The sequence below is a fragment of the Odocoileus virginianus genome, chromosome 4 (assembly GCF_023699985.2).
Source record: "Odocoileus virginianus isolate 20LAN1187 ecotype Illinois chromosome 4, Ovbor_1.2, whole genome shotgun sequence".
Taxonomy (NCBI): Eukaryota; Metazoa; Chordata; class Mammalia; order Artiodactyla; family Cervidae; genus Odocoileus; species Odocoileus virginianus.
In genome coordinates, this window is record NC_069677.1 from 8,381,893 (window position 1) to 8,400,928 (window position 19,036).

Genomic DNA, 19,036 nt, shown 5'->3' on the forward strand with positions numbered 1-19,036 from the left:
ACTCCAATAGACTTGCCTGGAAAATCCCATGGATGGAGGTGCCTGGTAGGATGCAGTCCTTGGGGTCGCTAAGAGTCGGACACATTGTGCAACTTCACTTTCACTTTTCATTTTCATGCATTGGAGAAGGAAATGGCAACCCACTCCAGTGTTCTTGCCTGGAGAATCCCAGGGATTGGGGAGCCTGCTGGGCTGTCATCTATGGGGTCGCACGGAGTCAGACACGACTGAAGCGACTTAGCATCAATAGTAGAGCTAATGTATATTTGGTAGATAAGAACACTATTGGAAAGCCCAATAAGAGAGGAACAATAGCTGCTCTCCATTTTCCAAGTAACTCTTTGCATGCTAATGGGTCCTTGTAAAGACTGAACACCTAACCATGGGACATCGAATGACTTTGTGACTACCTGTCCAGCATGAGTTCTATGTTATCATATGCATTGATTCCCAGGGTTGGGTGAGGGATGTGACAATCCATTTTACAATTGAAGAGGTATATTCAAGAAGTAAGCCTTGAACTGTCCACAGGCTCTAAGTGAATTGGATAAATGGGGTACCAAGAATTCCTATGTTGCAACAATGCCTTTCTCTCAATCCTCACTATTGTCTTATGGCGTACGAAGGTAATACTTAAAATCAATTAACAGAAAAGGACAGAATTCAGGCCTGGTTAATAGACAGGGTCAGATTATTTGTACTATCTGGGCAAGGACTGCTACTCAGTTACATCTCCACTTAGCGGGTGACACAGAGTGACCTGATGAAGAAAAAGCCTTACAGTGGTTAGATCCCCATGCAGAATACTTGATTGTGCATTTCGTATTGAGAATGAGACACAATAATTTTAAAAGTCCAGAGACAAAATTTTCTTTCCATTTGGTGGAACTGTACATTTTTGCAGTCACTATGGAAAGCATAGTGGTTTTCCACTCTGAAGGCTCTTCAAAGGATTAAAAATAAATTGATTTTTCCACTCTTGGTATTTATCCAAAGAAAACATAAACACTAATTAGAAAGGATATGTGCACCTCCTTGTTTATTGCAGCATTACTTACAATAGGCAAGGTATGGAAGCAACCCAAGTGCCCCTCAATAGATGAAAGGATTAAGATAGAGTTGGACACAACTGTGTGACTGAGCGTGCACACGTGCACACACATATATACACAGTGGAATATTTCTTAGTCATAAAAAGGATGAAATCTTGTCATTTGCAACAACATGGATAGACCTAGAGTGTATCATGCTAAGTGAAATAAGTCAGACAGAGGAAGAAAAATACTGTACGAATCACTTATATGTGGAATCTAAAATATTAAACAAATGAACAAAATAACAGAAACAGAGTTAAGAATAAACTAATGCTTGCAAGAGGGGAGAGGTTGGAATGAGGAAAGAATTAGGTGGGGTAGATTAAGATATACAAACCTCCAGTTACAAAATGAATGAGTCATGTCAGGAAAATAGTCAATCACTATGACTCATTGTGGTGATCATTTTGAAATGTATAGAAACACCAACTCACTATGTTGTGTAATATAGCATAAATTAGGTAAATATATATAGGTAAATTATATATAATTATATATGTAAGTAAAATATATACATATTTACTTTGTATCTATAAAGTAATAATTACATATATATATATATATTTACTTTTAAAATGAACAAAAGCTCATAGAGAAAATGATCAAATTATTGGTTACCTGAGACAGGGAGTGGAAGGAGGGGGAATTGGATGAAGGCAGTCAAAAGGTACAACCATCCAGTTATAAGATAAATAAGTACTAGGAATGAAATGTACAACATGATGGATAATGTTGTATGTTATATGTGAAAATTGTTAAGAGAGCAAAACCTGAGAGGTCTCACAAGAAAACTTTTTTTTCTATTTTGTATCTATATGAGATGAAGTGGGGGGCTCTCAGGTGACACAGTGGTAAAAACCCACCTGTCAGTGCAGGAGACACAAGAGATGCAAGTTTGATCCCTGGATCGGGAAGATTCCCTAGAGAAGGAAATGACAACCCACTCCAGTATTCTTGCATAGAAAATTCTATGGTCAGAGGAGTCCATTGGGTCACAATGAGTTGGACACGATTGAGCATACACTTTTCACTAAACCTATTTGATGAACAATACATGTTGTATCTAAGTCAAGTCATTATGCTATATATCATAAACTTATGCAGTGCTGTATGTCAGTTATATCTCAATAAAATTGGGAGAAAAAAATTAAATGTCATTACTGAGAGAAAGATGTCTATAATTTGTGTACTTTTCTCCATGTGTATTTCAATTAAAATATTTATTAAAAAACTAAACACTTATTCCTGAGAAAATGAATTTATAAATATTGAATGACTTCTTACTTCTTTAATATATATGTGAGATACATGTATATATGTTGAAGTGAAAGTGTTACTCACTCAGTCATGTCTGATTCTTTGCAATCCCATGGACTGTAGTCCACAGGCTACTCTGTCGGTAGAATTCTCCAGGCAAGAATACTGGAGTGGGTAGCCATTTCCTTCTCCTGGGAATCTTCCCTGGCCCAGGGATTGAACCCAGATCTGCTGCATTGCAGGCACATTCTTTACAATCTGAGCCACCAGAGAAGCCCATGTGTATATTTCCCTATTAAAATCATTAAATATATTAAATATAATACATTTATATATTAGATAAATTAAATTAAAATATTCAAATATTAAATATATTAAATAAAATATTAACTAAAATTTAATTTAAATATATTAAATAAAATCATATATATATGTATATAGATTTTATTTATAGGGAAACACCAGGGACATTGCTACTAAAATTAGGAAGAAAACAAGGATGTTTATCCCCTTCACTATTTTTAACACTATAGGATGTTTCATTTAATGCAGTAAGATAAGTACAAACAATTTTAGGTATAAAAGTTGGAAAAGAAGAAGTAAAATAGTCTCTTTTAGATTATATGATAATATACCTGGTATGCCCAAGAAAATCAACATTAAATTTAATACAATGAATAAAATATAGCATACTAATATATCCAACTATAGAAACAATACTCAGAAAAGATAGTGAAGAGAATATCCTGGATAAAATAGCAACAAAATTTTTTCAATAATGTGCTATAAAATTAACAAGAAAGTCTGTATCTGGAAAACTCAAAACTCCTGAAAGATGTAAAAATATACTTGAATAAGTGAAAGGTATCCTTTGCTGTTGGATAAGATGACTCATTTATTTCTTCAATTTTTTTCACCTTTATTTTCTTCTTGACATTCTGAAGTCAAATGCTCATATTTATTAAAAAAATTATATTTTTCTCCTTTAAATATGCCTAGGTAGACCTCAATATATTGTCCTTTACCTAATTGGACTTCACAGATACTGCATTATGTTCAAATTGAAATTTGTGGCAACCATGCCTCCTAAATGTCTATTGGTACCATTTTTTCTAACATTTGGTCACTTGATGTCTCTGTGTCACATTTTGATAATTCTCACAGCATTTCAAATTTCTTCATTATTATATTTCTTAATGGGGTCTGTTATCAGTGATTATTTTTAATTGACGTATCAGTTCACTTCAGTCGTATCAGTTCACTTCAGTCGCTCAGTCGTGTCTGACTCTTTGCTACCCCATGGATAGCAGCACGCCAGGCCTCCCTGTCCATCACCAACTCCCGGAGTTTACTCAAACTCATGCCCATTGAGTCGGTGATGCCATCCCACCACCTCATCCTCTGTTGTCCCCTTCTCCTTCCTTCAATCTTTCCCAGCATCAGGGTCTTTTCAAATGAGTCAGCTCTTCACCTCAAGTATTGGAGTTTCAGCTTAAACAACAGTCCTTCCAATGAATATTCAGGACTGATTTCCTTTAGGATGGACTGATTGGATCTCCTTGCAGTCCAAGGGACTATCAAGAGTCTTCTCCAACACCACAGTTCAAAACCATCAACTCTTTGGCACTCAGCTTTCTTTACAGTCCAACTCTCACATCCATACATGACTACTGGAAAAACCACAGCTTTGACTAGATGGACTTTTGTTGGCAAAGTAATGTCTCTGCTTTTTAATATGCTGTCTAGGTTGGTCATAGCTTGTCTTCCAATTTCATGCTGCAGTCACCATCTGCAGTGATTTTGGAGCCACCTAAACTAAAGTCTGTCACTCTTTCCACTGTGTCCCCGTCTATTTGCCACGAAGCGATGGGACCAAATGCCATGATCTTAGTTTTCTGAATGTTGAGTTTTAAGCCAACTTTTTTACTTTCCTCTTTCACTTTCCTCAAGAGGCTCTTTAGTTTTTCTTCACTTTCTGCCATGAGGGTGGTGTCATATGCATATCTGAGGTTATTGATATTTCTTCTGGCAATTTTGATTCTAGCTTGTGCTTCACCCAGCCCAGCAATTTCTTTTTTTTTTCTTCTATTTATTTTTATTAGTTGGAGGCTAATTACTTTACAATATTGTAGTGGTTTTTGCCATACATTGACATGAATCAGTCATGGATGTACTCTGCATATAAGTTAAATAAGCAGGGTGACAATATACAGCCTTGATGTACTCCTTTTCCTATTTGGAACCAGTCTGTTGTTCCATGTCCAGTTCTAACTGTTGCTTCCTGACCTGCATACAGATTTCTCAAGAGGCAGGTCAGGTTGTCTGGTATTCCAATCTCTTCAAGAATTTGCCACAGTTTGTTGCAATCCACACAGTCTAAGCTTTGGCGTAGTCAATAAAGCAGATGTTTTTCTGGAACTCTTGTGCTTTTTTGATGATCCAACAGGTGGTGGCAGTTTGATCTCTGGTTCCTCTGCCTTTTCTAAATCCAGCTTGAACATCTGGAAGTTCACAGTTCACATACTGTTGAAGCCTGGCTTGGAGAATTTGGAGCATTACTTTTCTAGCGTGTGAGTTTACAAGTGCAATTGTGTGGTAGTTTGAGTATTCTTTGGCATTGCAATGAACACTGACCTTTCCAGTCCTGTGGCCACTGCTGAGTTTCCCAAATTTGCTGGCATATTGAGTGCAGCAGTTTCACAACATCATCTTTGAGGATTTGAAAGAGCTCAACTTGAATTCCATCATCTCCACTAGCTTTGTTCTTAGTGATGCTTCTTAAGACCTTCTTGACTTTGCATTTCAGGATGCCTGGCTCTAGGTGCGTAATCACACCATTGTGGTTATCTTGGTCATGAAGATCTTTTTTGTATAGTTCTGTGTATTCTTGCCACCTTTTTTTAATATCTTCTGCTTCTGTTAGGTCCATACCATTTCTATCCTTTATTGAGCCCATTTTTGGATGAAATGTTCCCTTGGTATCTCTAATTTTCCTGATGAGATCTCTAGTCTTTCCCATTCTATTATTTTCCTCAATTTCTTTGCACTGATTACTGAGGAAGGCTTTCTTATCTCTCCTTGCTATTCTTTGGAACTTTGCATTCAAATAGGTATATCTTTCCTTTTCTCCTTTGCCTTTAGCTTCTCTTCTTTTCTCAGCTATTTCTAAGGCCTCCTCAGACAACCATTTTGCTTTGTTGCATTTCTTTTTCTTGGGGGTGGTCTTGATCCCTGCCTCCTTTACAATGTCCTAAACCTCCGTCCATAGTTCTTCAGGCACTCTGTATATCAGATCTAATCCCTTCAATCTATTTGTTACTTCCACTGTGTAATCGTAAGGGATTTGATTTAGGTCATACCTGAATGGTGTAGTGGTTTTCCCTCCTTTCTTCAATTTAAGTCTGAATTTTGCAAGAAGGAGTTGATGACCTGAGCCACAGTCAGCTCCTGGTCTTGTTTTTGCTAACTGTATGGAGCTTCTCCATGTTTTGCTGCAAAGATTATAGTCAATCTGATTTTGGTATTGGCCATCTGGTGATGTCCATGTGTAGAGTCTTCTCTTGTGTTGTTGGAAGAGGATGTTTGCTATGACCAGTACGTTCTCTTGGCAAAACTCTGTTAGCCTTTGCCCTGCTTCATTCTGTACTCCAAGGCCAAATTTGCCTGTTACTACAGGTATTTCTTGTCTTCCTACTTTTGCATTCCAGTCCCTATAATGAAAAGGACATTTTTGGGGGGTGTTAGTTCTAGAAGGTGTTGTAGGTCTTCATAGAACCATTCAGCTTCTTCAGCATTAGTGGTCGGGGCATAGACTTGGATTGTGATATTGAAAGGTTTGCCTTGGAAATGAACAGAGATCATTCTGTCGGTTTTGAGATTGCACTGAAGAACTGAATTTCAGACTCTTGTTACTATGATGGCTACTGCATTTCTTCTAAGGGATTCTTGCCCAGAGTAGAAGATGTAATAGTCATCTGAGTTAAATTCACCCATTCCGATCCATTTTAGTTTGCTGATTCCTAAAATGTTGATGTTCACTCTTACCATCTCCTGTTTGACCACCTCCATATTTACCTTGATTTATGGACCTAACATTCCAGGTTCCTATGCAATATTGCTCTTTACAGCATTGGACTTTACTTTCATCACTAGTCACATCCACAACTTGGTGTTGTTTTTGCTTTGGCTCCATCTCTTCATTCTTTCTTGAGTTATTTCTCCACCGATCTCTAGTAGCATATGGGGCACCTACCGACCTGGGGAGTTCATCTTTCAGTGTCCTATCTTATTGCCTTTTCAGTGTTCAAAATATATAAGAAGTATAGTTGAAGTATATAAGAAGTATAATTGAAGTATAGTTGACTTACCATAGTAGTTAGTTTCAGCTGCACAACATAATGATTTGATACTTTTATAGATTATGCACTGTATAAAGTTATTATGATATTATTGTTTATATTGCTTGTGCTATACCTCCTAATACTCTTCACCTATTTTGCTACCTTCCCCCAGTGCCCTCCCCACTGGCAACCACTAGGTTGTTCTGTATTGTGAGTCTGTTTCTGTTTTGTTATATATTTGTTTTACTTTTTTTTAGATTCCACATATATAATAAAACATACTATTTATCTTTCTTAATCTGATTTACTTCACTTAGCATACTGCTCTCCAGGTTTGTTCATGCTATCACAATTGCCATGATTTCATTCTTTTCTGTGGTTGAGAAATATTCCTCTGTGTGTGTGTGTGTACCACATCTTTATTCATTCATCTGCTGATAGACACTTAGGTTGCTTCATATCTTAACAATTGTAAATGATGCCACAGTGAATATTGGGGGTGTGTATATCTTTTTAAATTAATGTTTTAATTTACTTTAGGTAAATATCCACGATTGGAGTTGCTGGATCATGCAATAATTCAATTTTTAATTTTTTGAGGAACCTTCATATTGCTTTCCATAGTGGCTGCATCAATATATGTTCTCCCGACAGTGCATATCCTTGCAAATGCTTGTTAATTATTTGTGGTCTTTTTGATCACAGCCATTCTGGCAGGTGTGAGGTGATATCATTGTGGTTGGTAATTAGTAATGTTGAGCTTCTTTTCATGTGCCTGTTGTATGTCTGTATGTCTTCTTTGGAAAAAAAAATTTTTAAAATTGGTTTGTTTTTTGATACTGAATTGTATGAGTTCTTGTATATTTTGGATGTTTGTCTCATCATTTGCAAATATTTTCTCCCATTTCACAGTTTTTTTTTCCATTTTATTGATGCTTTTCTCTGAGCAAAAGATTTTTTAGTTTGATGTAGTGCCATTTGCTTATTTTTGCTTTTTTGTCCTTGTCTGAGGAGACAGATCCAAAAAGTATTACTGAGACTGATTTCAAAGAGCATATTGCCTGTGTTTTCTTCTATGAGTTTTTCTATTTCAGATTTAAGTGTTTTGTCCATACACAGTTTATTTTTTTAATAAGTTATGAGAAAATGGTCTAGTTTCATTCTTCTACATAACTTGTGTAAAGAAACTGTCTTTTTCCCATTTTATATTCTTGCCTCTTTTGTCGTTGATTAACTGACCATATGTGCATGGGTTTATATCTAGGCTTTCTGTTCTGTTTCATAGATCTACTTGTCTCTTTCTGTGCAACATCATACTGTTTTGATTACTTTATCTTTATAGTATTTTTTTTAAAATCAGGGCATGGAATACCTCCAGATTTGTTCTTTCTCAAGATGGCTTTGATTATTCAGGGTCTTTTGTGGTTCCATTCAAGTTTTAGGGTTATTTGTTCTAGTTCTGTGAAAAATGCTGTGGGTATTTTGATAGAAACTTCATTGAATCTGTAGATTGCTTTGGGTAGTATAGACTTTTTAACACTATAAATTCTTCCAGTCCATGAGCGTAGAATATCTTTATGCTTATTTATGTTGTCTTCAATTTATTTCATCAGTGTCATATAGTTTTCAGAGTGTAGATCTTTCACCTCCTTGGTTAAGTTATTCCTAAGTATTTTATATTTTTTGATGCAGCTCTAAATGGGATCATGTTCTTGCTTTCTCTTTCTGATGGTCATTTTTAATGTATAGGAGTGCAGATTTATGTATATTAATTCTTCTGCATCCTTACTGATTTCTTATTAGCTCTAATGGTTTTGAGTGGAGTTGTTAGAGTTTTTTATATGAAGTATCATGTCATCTACAAACAGTGACAGTTTTACTTCTTCCCTTCTAATTTGGATGCCTTTTATTTAGTTTTATTGTCTGATTCCTGTGGTTAGGACTTCCAATAGTATATTAAATAAGAATGAACATTCTTTTCCTGTTCTTAGAGAAAAAGTATTTACCACTTACTTTTCACCATTTACTATAATGTTTACCTGTGGTTTTGTCACATATGGCCTTTATTATGTTGAGATATATTCCCTCTATACCCACTTTGATGACAATATTTATCATGAGTGATTGTTGAATTTTGTCAAATGCCTTTTCTGCACCTTTTGTAATAATCATGTGATTTTATCCTTCCCTTAGTTAATGTGATGTATCACAGTGATTGATTTTCAGATACTGAACCAAATTTGCACTCTTGGGAGAAATCCCATTTGATCATGGCGTAAGATTCTTTTTATATGCTGTTGAATTTTGTTTGCTAATATTTTGTCGAGGATCTTTGCATCCATATTTTTCAGATTTATTGGCCTGTAATTTCCTTTTTTGTAATGTCTTTGGGTTTGATATCAATGTAATACTGGATTCAAAGAATGAGTTTGGAAGTGTTCCTTTCTTTTTAATTTTTTGGAAGAGTTTGAAAGGGATAAGTGCCAATTCATCCTTAAATGTTTGGTAGAATTCCACTGTGAAGCTATGTGATCCTGGAGTTTGTTGGGAGTTTTTTTGGTCTTTTTTAAAAATTTAATTGCAGATTCAGTTTCATTACTGGTAATTGGTCTTTTCATATTTTCTACATTTTCCTGGGATATTTTACATTTCTTGCAGTTTGTGCATTTCTTCTAGATTGTCCAAGTTGTCATATAAATGTTTGTAGTATTCTTCAGTCATTGCCTTTCTGTGATGTCTTCAAAACTTCTTGTTCATTTTTTTTATTGTATTTATTTGGGCTCTTTTTTTTCTTGATAAATCTGGCTAAAAGTTCATCAATTTTCTTTATATTTAGAAAGTTAACCTCTTAGTTTTATTGATTCCCCCCCCCCTTTTGTGTCTTTGTTTCATATATTTCTCTCCTTGGGCTCTCCCCTTTTCTTTATTATTTCCTTCCTTCTAAATGTTGGGCTTTGTTTTATTTTTGTAATTCTTTCAGATTTCTAGTTAGGTTTTTTGATACTTTTGTTTGTTTCTTGAGGTAGGCTTGCAATGTTATAAACTCCTCACCTGTATTTGTTGCATCCCATAGATTTTGAGAAGTTCTGTTTCTATTTTCATTCATCTCATCTTTAAATTTCCTCTTTGACTTGTTCATTGACCCTTTCATTTTCTAGCAACCTGTTGTTTGGTCTTCATGTGTTTGTGTCTTTTCCACCTTTCATCCTATAATTGATATCTAGTTTCATACCCTTATGGTATGAAAAGATACCATAGTATCAAGATATGGTATACTATCTGATACCAAGTATCAGAAAAGATACTTGATGTGATTCTACTCTTCTTAAATTTATTGAGATTAGTTTTGTGGCCTACCGTGTGATATGTCCTGGTGAATATTCTATGTGCTCTTGAAAAGAATGCATATTCTGTAGCTTCTGGATGGAATGCTTAGTAAATATCTATTGAGTTCAACTGTCAACATATCTTTGAAGGCCAGTGTTTTCTTATTGATTTTCTGTCTGGATGATTTATTCATTGTTGTAAGTTGGGTATTAAAATCCCCTACTAATACTTGTTATGGCAATTTCTGCTTTTATTGTGTCTGTTATTATTTGGCTTATATGTTTAGTTGCTCCTATGTTAGGTACATGTATATATTTATTAATATTATTTCCTCTTTTTGGGTTGAGCCCCTTAACATTATGTGATGCCCTTCTTTTCCTTTTGTTACAGTCTTTGTTTTAAAGTCTATTTTGCTGATAAAAATTGTATTACCCCTGGTTTCTTTTCATTCTGTTTGAATGGAACATCCTTTTCCATCCTTTCACTTTCAGTCTATGTGTGTCTTTAGCTCTGAATTGAGTCTCTTGTAGACAGCATATAGATGATTATTTACTTATTTATTTTTTATCTGTTTAGCTACCCTGTGTCTTTTCATTGGGGCATTGAGTTTATTTCCACTTAAAGTGATTATTGATAGGCATGTGCTTTTTACCATTTTTTTTTTAATTTAAAAAAAAATTTTTTTCCATTTATTTTTATTAGTTGGAGGCTAATTACTTTACATCATATGCATTTTTGTCATACATTGAAATGAATTAGCCATGGATTTACATGTATTCCCCATCCCGGTCCCCCCTCCCACCTCCCTCTCCACCCGATCCCTCTGGGTCTTCCCAGTGCACCAGGCCCGATGTTTTCTGGTTGTTTTTGTTGTTGTTCAGTCCATAAGTCATGTCCAACTCTTTGTGACACCATGAATTGCAGCATGCCAGGCTCCCCTGTCCTTCACTGTCTCCAAGAGTTTGCTCAGATTCATGTCCGTTGAGTTGTGATGCTATCTAACCATCTCATCCTCTGCTGTTCCCTTCTCCTTTTGCTTTCCATCTTTCCCAGCATCAGTGTCTTTTCCATTGAGTTGGCTCTTTGCATCAGGTGGCCACAGTGTTGGAGCTTCAGCTTTATCCTCAGTCTTTCCAATGAATATTCAAGGTTGACTTCTTTAGGATTGACTGGTTTGATCTCCTTGCAGTCCAAGGGACACCGAAGAGTCTTCTCCAGCACCACATTTCACAGGCCTCAACAGTGCTTAGTCTTATTTATGGTCCAACTCTCGCATCCATACATGACTACTGGAAAAACCATAGCTTTGACTATGCGGACCTTTGTCAGCAAAGTAATGTTTCTGCTTTTTAATGTGCTGTCTAGGCTTGTCATCACTTTCCTTCCAAGGAGCAGATATCTTTTAATTTCATGGCTGCAGTTGCCACTCACAGTGATTTTGGAGCCCCAGAAAATAAAATCTATTGCCTTTTCCCCTTCTGCTTGCTGTGAAGTGGTGGGAGCAGATGCCATGATCTTAGTTTTTTGAATGTTGAATTTTAAGCCAGCTTTTTCACTTTCCTCTTTTACCCTCATCAAGAGGTGCCTTAGTTCCTCTTTGTTTTCTGTCATTAGAGTGGTATCACCTGCATATCTGAGGTTGGTGATATTTCTCCTGGCTACCTTGATTCTAGCCTATGTTTCATTCAGGCCAGCATTTTGCATGATGTGCTGTGCATATAATTTAAATAAGCAGAGTGACAATATACAGCCTTGACATACTCCTTTTCTAATTTTGAACCAGTCTTTTCTTCCATGTCTGGTTTTGACTGTTACTTCTTGGCCTGCATACAGGTTTCTCAGGAGGCAGGTAAGGTGGTCTGGTATTCCCATCTCTTGAATAATCTTCCACAGTTTGTTGTGATCCACACAGTGGCTTTAGTGTAGTTAATGAAGCAGAAGTAGATGTCTTTCTGGAATTCTGTTGCTTTTTCTATGATCCAGTGAACGTTGGCAATTTCATCTCTGTTTCCCCTGCCTTTGCTGAAGTTCTTGGTTCATGTATTGTTGAAGTCTAGCTTTAAGAATTTTGAGCATTACTTTGCTAGAATTTGAAATGAGTGCAGTTGTGTGGTTGTTTGCGCATTTAGTGTCATATTATAGCAAAAATCATCAGCATAGCAAGTACTATTTAGCTGAGTGACTGAATCTTGAGTATGATCATCTAATCATTTTCTGTTCTCAAATGCTTTTCTTTTGAAATGAAGTATGTATATTTTGTTAATTGTCTTATTGATTTACAAGTCAATATCAACTATGTTTAATGACATGAATCTCTAGAGTATCTTTGTGAACTACTGAGAGTTCATCAATCACTAATTTGAAACACTGACTTAAATCAGAGATAAAATTGGATTTGATAGAAAATAATTTGAAGCCAAATTTGTGGCCACATTTTTCAAGTGCATAGGCCTGAATGGCATAAACACTGTTTATTCAGGTTATCACCTTAATTTCATGTTCATTTTCTCTTCCATTTTTCTTTTGTTCTGGTTTTCCAGAACATTTATTTATTTATTTATTTATTTTTCCATACATTTATTTGTATGTTGTGTCATACATACTTACGCTTCCCTGGTGGCTCAGATTGTAAAGAATCTGCCTGCAATGCAGGAAACATGGGTTTGATCCCTGGGTTGGAAGATCCCCTGGAGGAGTGTATGGCAACCCACCCCAGTATTCTTGCCTGGAGAATCGCCATAGACAGAGGAGCCTGGCAGGCTACAGTCCATGGGGTCGCAGAGTCATACACAACTGAGAAGCTAAGCACAGTACATACATACTTACAATTTTAGTTTTCTCATTTCATTGGTATATATTTATATTGAATAGAGTTATTTTGCCAATATTTTTCAATGTTGAAAATATTCAGGTTTGGGAAGATTGGTATTTTAAATAAAGTTGTGTAATGTAGTATTAACATTAATTAACATTAATCTTTACTTGGAACAAGCTAAAATTAATGCTAGGATTACAAAAATGATTGTTCTTTATGTTTTCCAGTTGCTAATAGGTTATGAAAATGGTACTGTAGTTTTCTGGGACTTAAAATCTAAAAGAGCAGAACTGAGAGTTTACTATGATGAGGTAAGTGATTTCTACTGAAATATCTGAAAAGCCTATTGTGATTTTATGCCTGTTGTCTACTTTTACTCCTTGTATATTACCAATATTTTTATTTTTGGAAAACTGCCTCATTCTGATTCAGTTCTTCACACTGCCTGTTGGTTTTTTTTTTTTTTTTTTTTTTTTTATTTTTTTAAATTTTTATTAGTTGGAGGCTAATTACTTTACATCATTACAGTAGTTTTTGTTATACATTGATATGAATTAGCCATGGATTTACATGTATTCCCCATCCCAGTCCCCCCTCCCATTTTGCATGAGTTTCACCTCAGAGTTGTTCTCCTGAGTGGCAATTTTGCCTTGATGGACTATTTTTAAGCTTTTTTTTGACATCTTACATATATTGATTTCTATTACTTATCTTTTTCTTTTCTTTAGGCTTCATGATTATTTCTTACTTCTTTGTCCTTAAGGTCTCTAAAGATACTGTTCATATCTTTAGAAAACTGCTTTTCTGTGACAGAAAGTTTATGTAGTCAGTTTGAAAGGCTTTATCTTCTAATACTTGCCTTCTTAAAATAGGGAGAGATTTTAAAAATAGTAATACTTATTGTTACTAACTTAAAGTATGTTTTATCATACAGAATTGAGATTTTAGATTTTCATGTAGAGAAGTCAGTGAACTCATATTGAGGAATAGCCTCTTAATTGATCTTCAGGGGTTCACAGATTGATTCTAGGCCATTAAGTATTTTCTTCTTAAGAGGCTAATGAGAAAAGAGTGAGGCTAAGGGCAAAAGGTGAGAAAGGAGATTTATGTCTTGTAGCTGTGGAAATAAAGGTGATTATCTGGGCTCTCTAGTAAATTTTAAAAACTGGTACAGTGGTGAGAGATAGGAAGAAAATACAGGTCATAAGTCATTGTCTAGCATTACCCAGGCTTAAATAGAAAGAGTGCCAGAGAATTCAAGACAACACTAAGATAAATAGAAAATGAATTTTGACAAGAAAACACATTTTTAAAATAACAGTTCCTTTTTGTGCTCCCTTCCATCCCCTTATAAAACAGTAAAATTTAAATTTTGATGCTTAAAGATACAAGCCTTTAGTTATTCCATAACTGCTACCCCAATTCATTTCTTATTCTGGCAAAATACAATTTTATGTTCTATACAAGATTAGTATCATGGTAACAAAGAATTCAGAAGTAAATGATATAACAGCTGGGTAATTTGATCATGATTGGTGAGCAATATTCTGGCAAGCAATGTCATACAATTATGCACTTTATGAGCAACTTACGGGGCGCCTTTAATCATAAGAAGGTCCTGGAGAGCTAAGCTAGGGTTTTCCTTTTGTTAAATACATAAAAATAAAGATGAGGATGGAGATCATTTATTCTGCAAAACTAGCCTTTAGATAAGACAACACATCTGTGTGTTTAGCCACTTGGAACTAGAGTAGAGCAGCTGAAATGGAAATCCAGATGAGAATGCTCAATTAACTAGCTTTCTTGTAGCTTTAAAAAGTGTGGAAGGAAAGTTTCTAACCTTAAAAAGTAAATGAAAGCAATTTTGCAATGAAATGTCTATATAAATATTAACAATGTTAATCAGTAGAATAATATTCTTTACCTATTTTATATCTAGAATTATATAAACTATATAAAATCTATATAATGCATAATTATGTCCTGTCATTTTAATAAAGATAGTTATATACTTCATGTTATTACTAAACTTTTCAAAATTTTCTCAGCACTTTTCCTGTCATAGTTTGAAATCATCTGTAATACTTACCTGAAATAGTATCTAATGAGTCACCAAGGATCCCTTCTTAGTCTTTTAAGTTCCTCACTAAGCCTGTGACTTTACATCAGTCCTTCATTCTTAAATGGTTTCTTCATTTTTTTCTATTGTTCCACCTCATTTTTTCAACCCTCCTTTCTCCATCATTGGTTTTTTCCCTAACTCTCCTTTAAATTATACTCTTCAGGATTCTATGTCTTCACCCTCTTTTCATTTCTCTTTCAGTTTGCATTTATGTTCATATTCAGCCTCCCATCGTTTCAAATGTTACCTATATTATGCTGATAAATTAAAATTCATATATCTTTGGTGCAAATATGTAATAATATATTAGGTAACTTCAGATGAATATTCCATTGGCACTGAATTAGTATTTAAAGACCTACTTCTCTGTCTGTGTTTTTATTTCAGTTTTTCAATTTTGATTTAGTTATTTCAATTTAGAACCCACAGAGTCATAGTTGACCCTTTTTTCTTCCTCATGTGGTATAAACAGTCACTCTTGTAGTCTTCTTGATCCCATTTTTATATTATCTCTCGTTTGTCTCTTTTTTCATTTCAGTGTCCTAGTTGAGGATGTTATCTTTTTCCTTGAAGACTATAGTAGACTTTTTTTTTTTTTGACCACAGAACTCTTTTATTTTACATTATTTAATTCTCTTAGAATACACTTTTTTTTTCCTGTGATCTATCTTTTTTTTTTTCATTTATTTTTATTAGTTGGAGGCTAATTACTTTACATCATTGCAGTGGTTTTTGTCATACATTGAAATGAATTAGCCATGGATTTACATGTATTCCCCATCCCAGTCCCCCCTCCCACCTAATCACGTTTCCTCGGATATCTTAGCTTTGCAATATATCTTTCACTAACAAGATTATCATTTTAAGACATAACTGATCATAATTTCCTACCTCAGAACTTTTAAATGGGTCCCAGTTGTCAACAATACAAAGTCTTATTCCTTGACAGGAGGTTTAAAGCCTTGGTGCTATCTTTCCTTTGAATTTAATTTATGGCATTCTTTCTATACACTCCTCATACTTCAGACATGTTACTATCTCCTAAACATACCATTTACTCCTGACTTCAAAGCCTTTGCTTCTGCTTATACCTTATCTTGAACTCCCTTCTTTCCTCTTATGCATATCAAAGTTCTGTTAATTCATTAGCAATTGTAATGTAGAGTCTAGCCACTTGATAAATAACTACTGATGAATTCAGAGTTTTGTAAATCCAAGATCATTTTCAGAAATAAGCATATAAATTTCATTTTCACATTAGCTGTAAAGTTTTTGTTTCATCTATATTTTAAAAATAATCTCTCACAGAGAAATCTCTCAGAGTTTGACATGAGGATAAGAGCTAAGATTATTACTTAGCTTTTTGGGTTTCCTTTGTCTTTTTTGTTTACGAGAAATTCAGTCACAGCCACTGAATTAACCAAAGTTACTAGTGTTTTATTTTCCATATTGTTTTCCATTTAAAATTTCTTCTTTAATTAGTTGTATTATATTTGTTTTTTCAGAAAACCCATAAAGTCCTTCTTAAAGAATGGAGTAGGGTATAATCAAATAAATAGAAATTAAATATTTACCCATTAAGTCAAGTTCAAATGCCAGCTCTTCAACCTCTTCAATAATTGATTATTTGACTTCCTATTCTTTAATAACAGGTTGGTTTTACATGCCTACTCTTCTGTACAATAAGTGTACTTCTTTTATACAACTTATTTTGATTTTGTGTTATATCTATTGTTTTTATATCTGTCTTCTCCAGTAGACAAATTCAGTGGGATATAAAGATTAGGGCTGGGGATGCTTTCCCTGCACCTACCATTTTTATCAAAGTAGTCTGAGAGAACCTTATTAAATTGACTGAGGTTCATCCAGGTTAACATGTAGAGGAGGCAAGAAGTGGCCTTCCCCTTTAGACACATACAAAAATGAGAAGAAATAAGCAGAGGAGACAAAGAAGTGTTTTTTCCACTCTCACTGCCTCTACTGAACCCTGGTAGTAAAGAAATCTTCTCTGCCCAGTAATGGAGACCAGGGTGAGAGAAAAAATAAGTCTGTTGTGTCATGGTATCGTTTCTGATTAATCAAATCTTATCTTGAGATCCACTGATATACTGTTTCATTTCTAATATGTCTAATGATTGCTCTAGCCATCATTTGTCTATAACTCTAATAATACTTACTGTTTGGAAATATATGTGTGTGTAAATATATGTATAAGTTTGATATAAATAAATATATTCATAACTTAGTTGTATAAATAATAAATATATCCATAACTTAATTTTATAAATATAAATTTAAAAAGTAAATATTAAAAGTTCCAAACAATAAGTATTGTTATAGTTTCCTTTCTCGCAGTTGTTTAAGTTCCTTTAAGGAAAGATCATGCTGTATACATCTGTTCAACTTTTATGTCTACTAGAGTTTCTTTCATTGTGCAATAAATAGCACATTACCCAAGTTCCCTATATACTTTACTAATTTTGAAAGAATACCAAGGGTGTGGCAACATTTGATAACATAAATACTTATTCATTTAACAGATACTTGGGTATCTACTTTATGTAAGACATTGTGTAATCATAGGGAATAAAACAATTCAGGAAAATATAATGATTGCTTTTTAATTTATAACTACAGAATGAATCTGTAGATACAAACAATTTTAAATTCTTCCTGCTTTAAGTCCATTTAAAGAGCATATGTTAGAGTTAACATAGTTCATTGATTCCAAATATGGGTTTTGTAGTTAAATGTTGGATTTGAGTGGTGTAACCTGATCAGGTATGTCTCAGTCTTTCTAGCCTATTTTACCATGCGTAATTCAGAAAAACATAATATCTGTTTGGTAGGATTAAATGAGATAATGTACGTAAACTGCTTACCTTGGGGTCTGGCACATAGTTAACCTTCAAATTGCAACTCTAATGTAAATTACTTTTTAAGTTGGTTACTTTAAGTGAGATTAAAGTAAATTCTGCCTCACCGAGATTATGTTCTGTTAACCTTGCTTTTACTTCCTTGTAATAATTTTCAAAGAAGCATGAAAGGATATGGGGAAGACATAGGATTTACAACAAAAAGTTCTGGGATCTAACAATATGAAATTTACTTAACTTTTCTTTATCTAAGGAGATAAGATTTTATAGCCTTTTATATGCCTGTAGAGAGTTGAAGCCAAAGGTAGTATGATCTAGGTCAGAAACATTAAGTGTTATTGCTGTAATAATTCTGTGTTAAAATATTTTTTCTTTGGAATATAGAATGATATATCAACTTTCTTCCTCCTCTGTTTGTTTTTAATTGTTATTTCATTAGGCTATTCATTCAATTGATTGGCATCATGAGGGCAAACAGTTCATGTGCAGCCATTCAGATGGTAGCTTGACCTTATGGAACCTGAAAAGCCCAAGTCGTCCTTTCCAGACCACAGTTCCACATGGTAAGATATATGCTTTCAAAAGAAAGAAACTCTGGAGATGCAGTGCCACTACTTGAACTGGGAAACTTGGTATCATTATCACTAAAAAGGGGTAATAGAACATAGCTTCTGATTCTAAATACCCATTTATACCTCCTTCAGATCCCTACCCAAAGTTTCTAACCTTCCCTTCTGCCTGTCTATCAACTTTCCTACATTGTAACTGAACGTATGTAGAGACCTCCCAGGCAAAAATTGAATAATTGATGATTGATGTGTCTGAAGCAGAGGAAATTATGTGGGAATTTGACCAATTTTAAGGAGTAAGGAAGCTAGTGAGAGAATGGCGCTTTATGGATCTAACTCTTAGACCTAATTTCTATACTGCTTTAGAGTCTTTTGTCTTCTAAATTTTCCCATTTATTTTCACTTATGCCATTTGAGTACTGTGGTTTTTATTGTAGGTTGTATTTCTTAGTATATTCCTCATTGAAAGGAAATATTTAGGATTTATGTTGGCTCTACCTAAGTGGACAGAATAAAGATGTCAAATGTATGAATAACTTTTATTCAGAGGCCGTATTATTTTCCATAATATAGGTGATGATCTCAGTTTTCATGTTTACCTCATACTCTTGGTTGTAAGAATAGAAAAGTCAAAAC

At 34.5% G+C, this 19,036-nt stretch overlaps 1 protein-coding gene across 6 annotated transcripts in view; it reads left to right on the forward strand.

The window, feature by feature from the left end:
• Positions 1 to 19,036, forward strand: part of STXBP5L (syntaxin binding protein 5L) — a 333,130-nt gene that overhangs the window by 139,940 nt on the left and 174,154 nt on the right. For all 6 annotated transcript variants that reach the window (XM_070466030.1, XM_070466033.1, XM_070466032.1 and 3 more), the window contains exons 8-9: positions 13,061 to 13,144; positions 18,271 to 18,394. In XM_070466030.1, the coding sequence (XP_070322131.1) occupies positions 13,061 to 13,144; positions 18,271 to 18,394 (208 nt within the window). The remainder of the gene's footprint in view (positions 1 to 13,060; positions 13,145 to 18,270; positions 18,395 to 19,036) is intronic.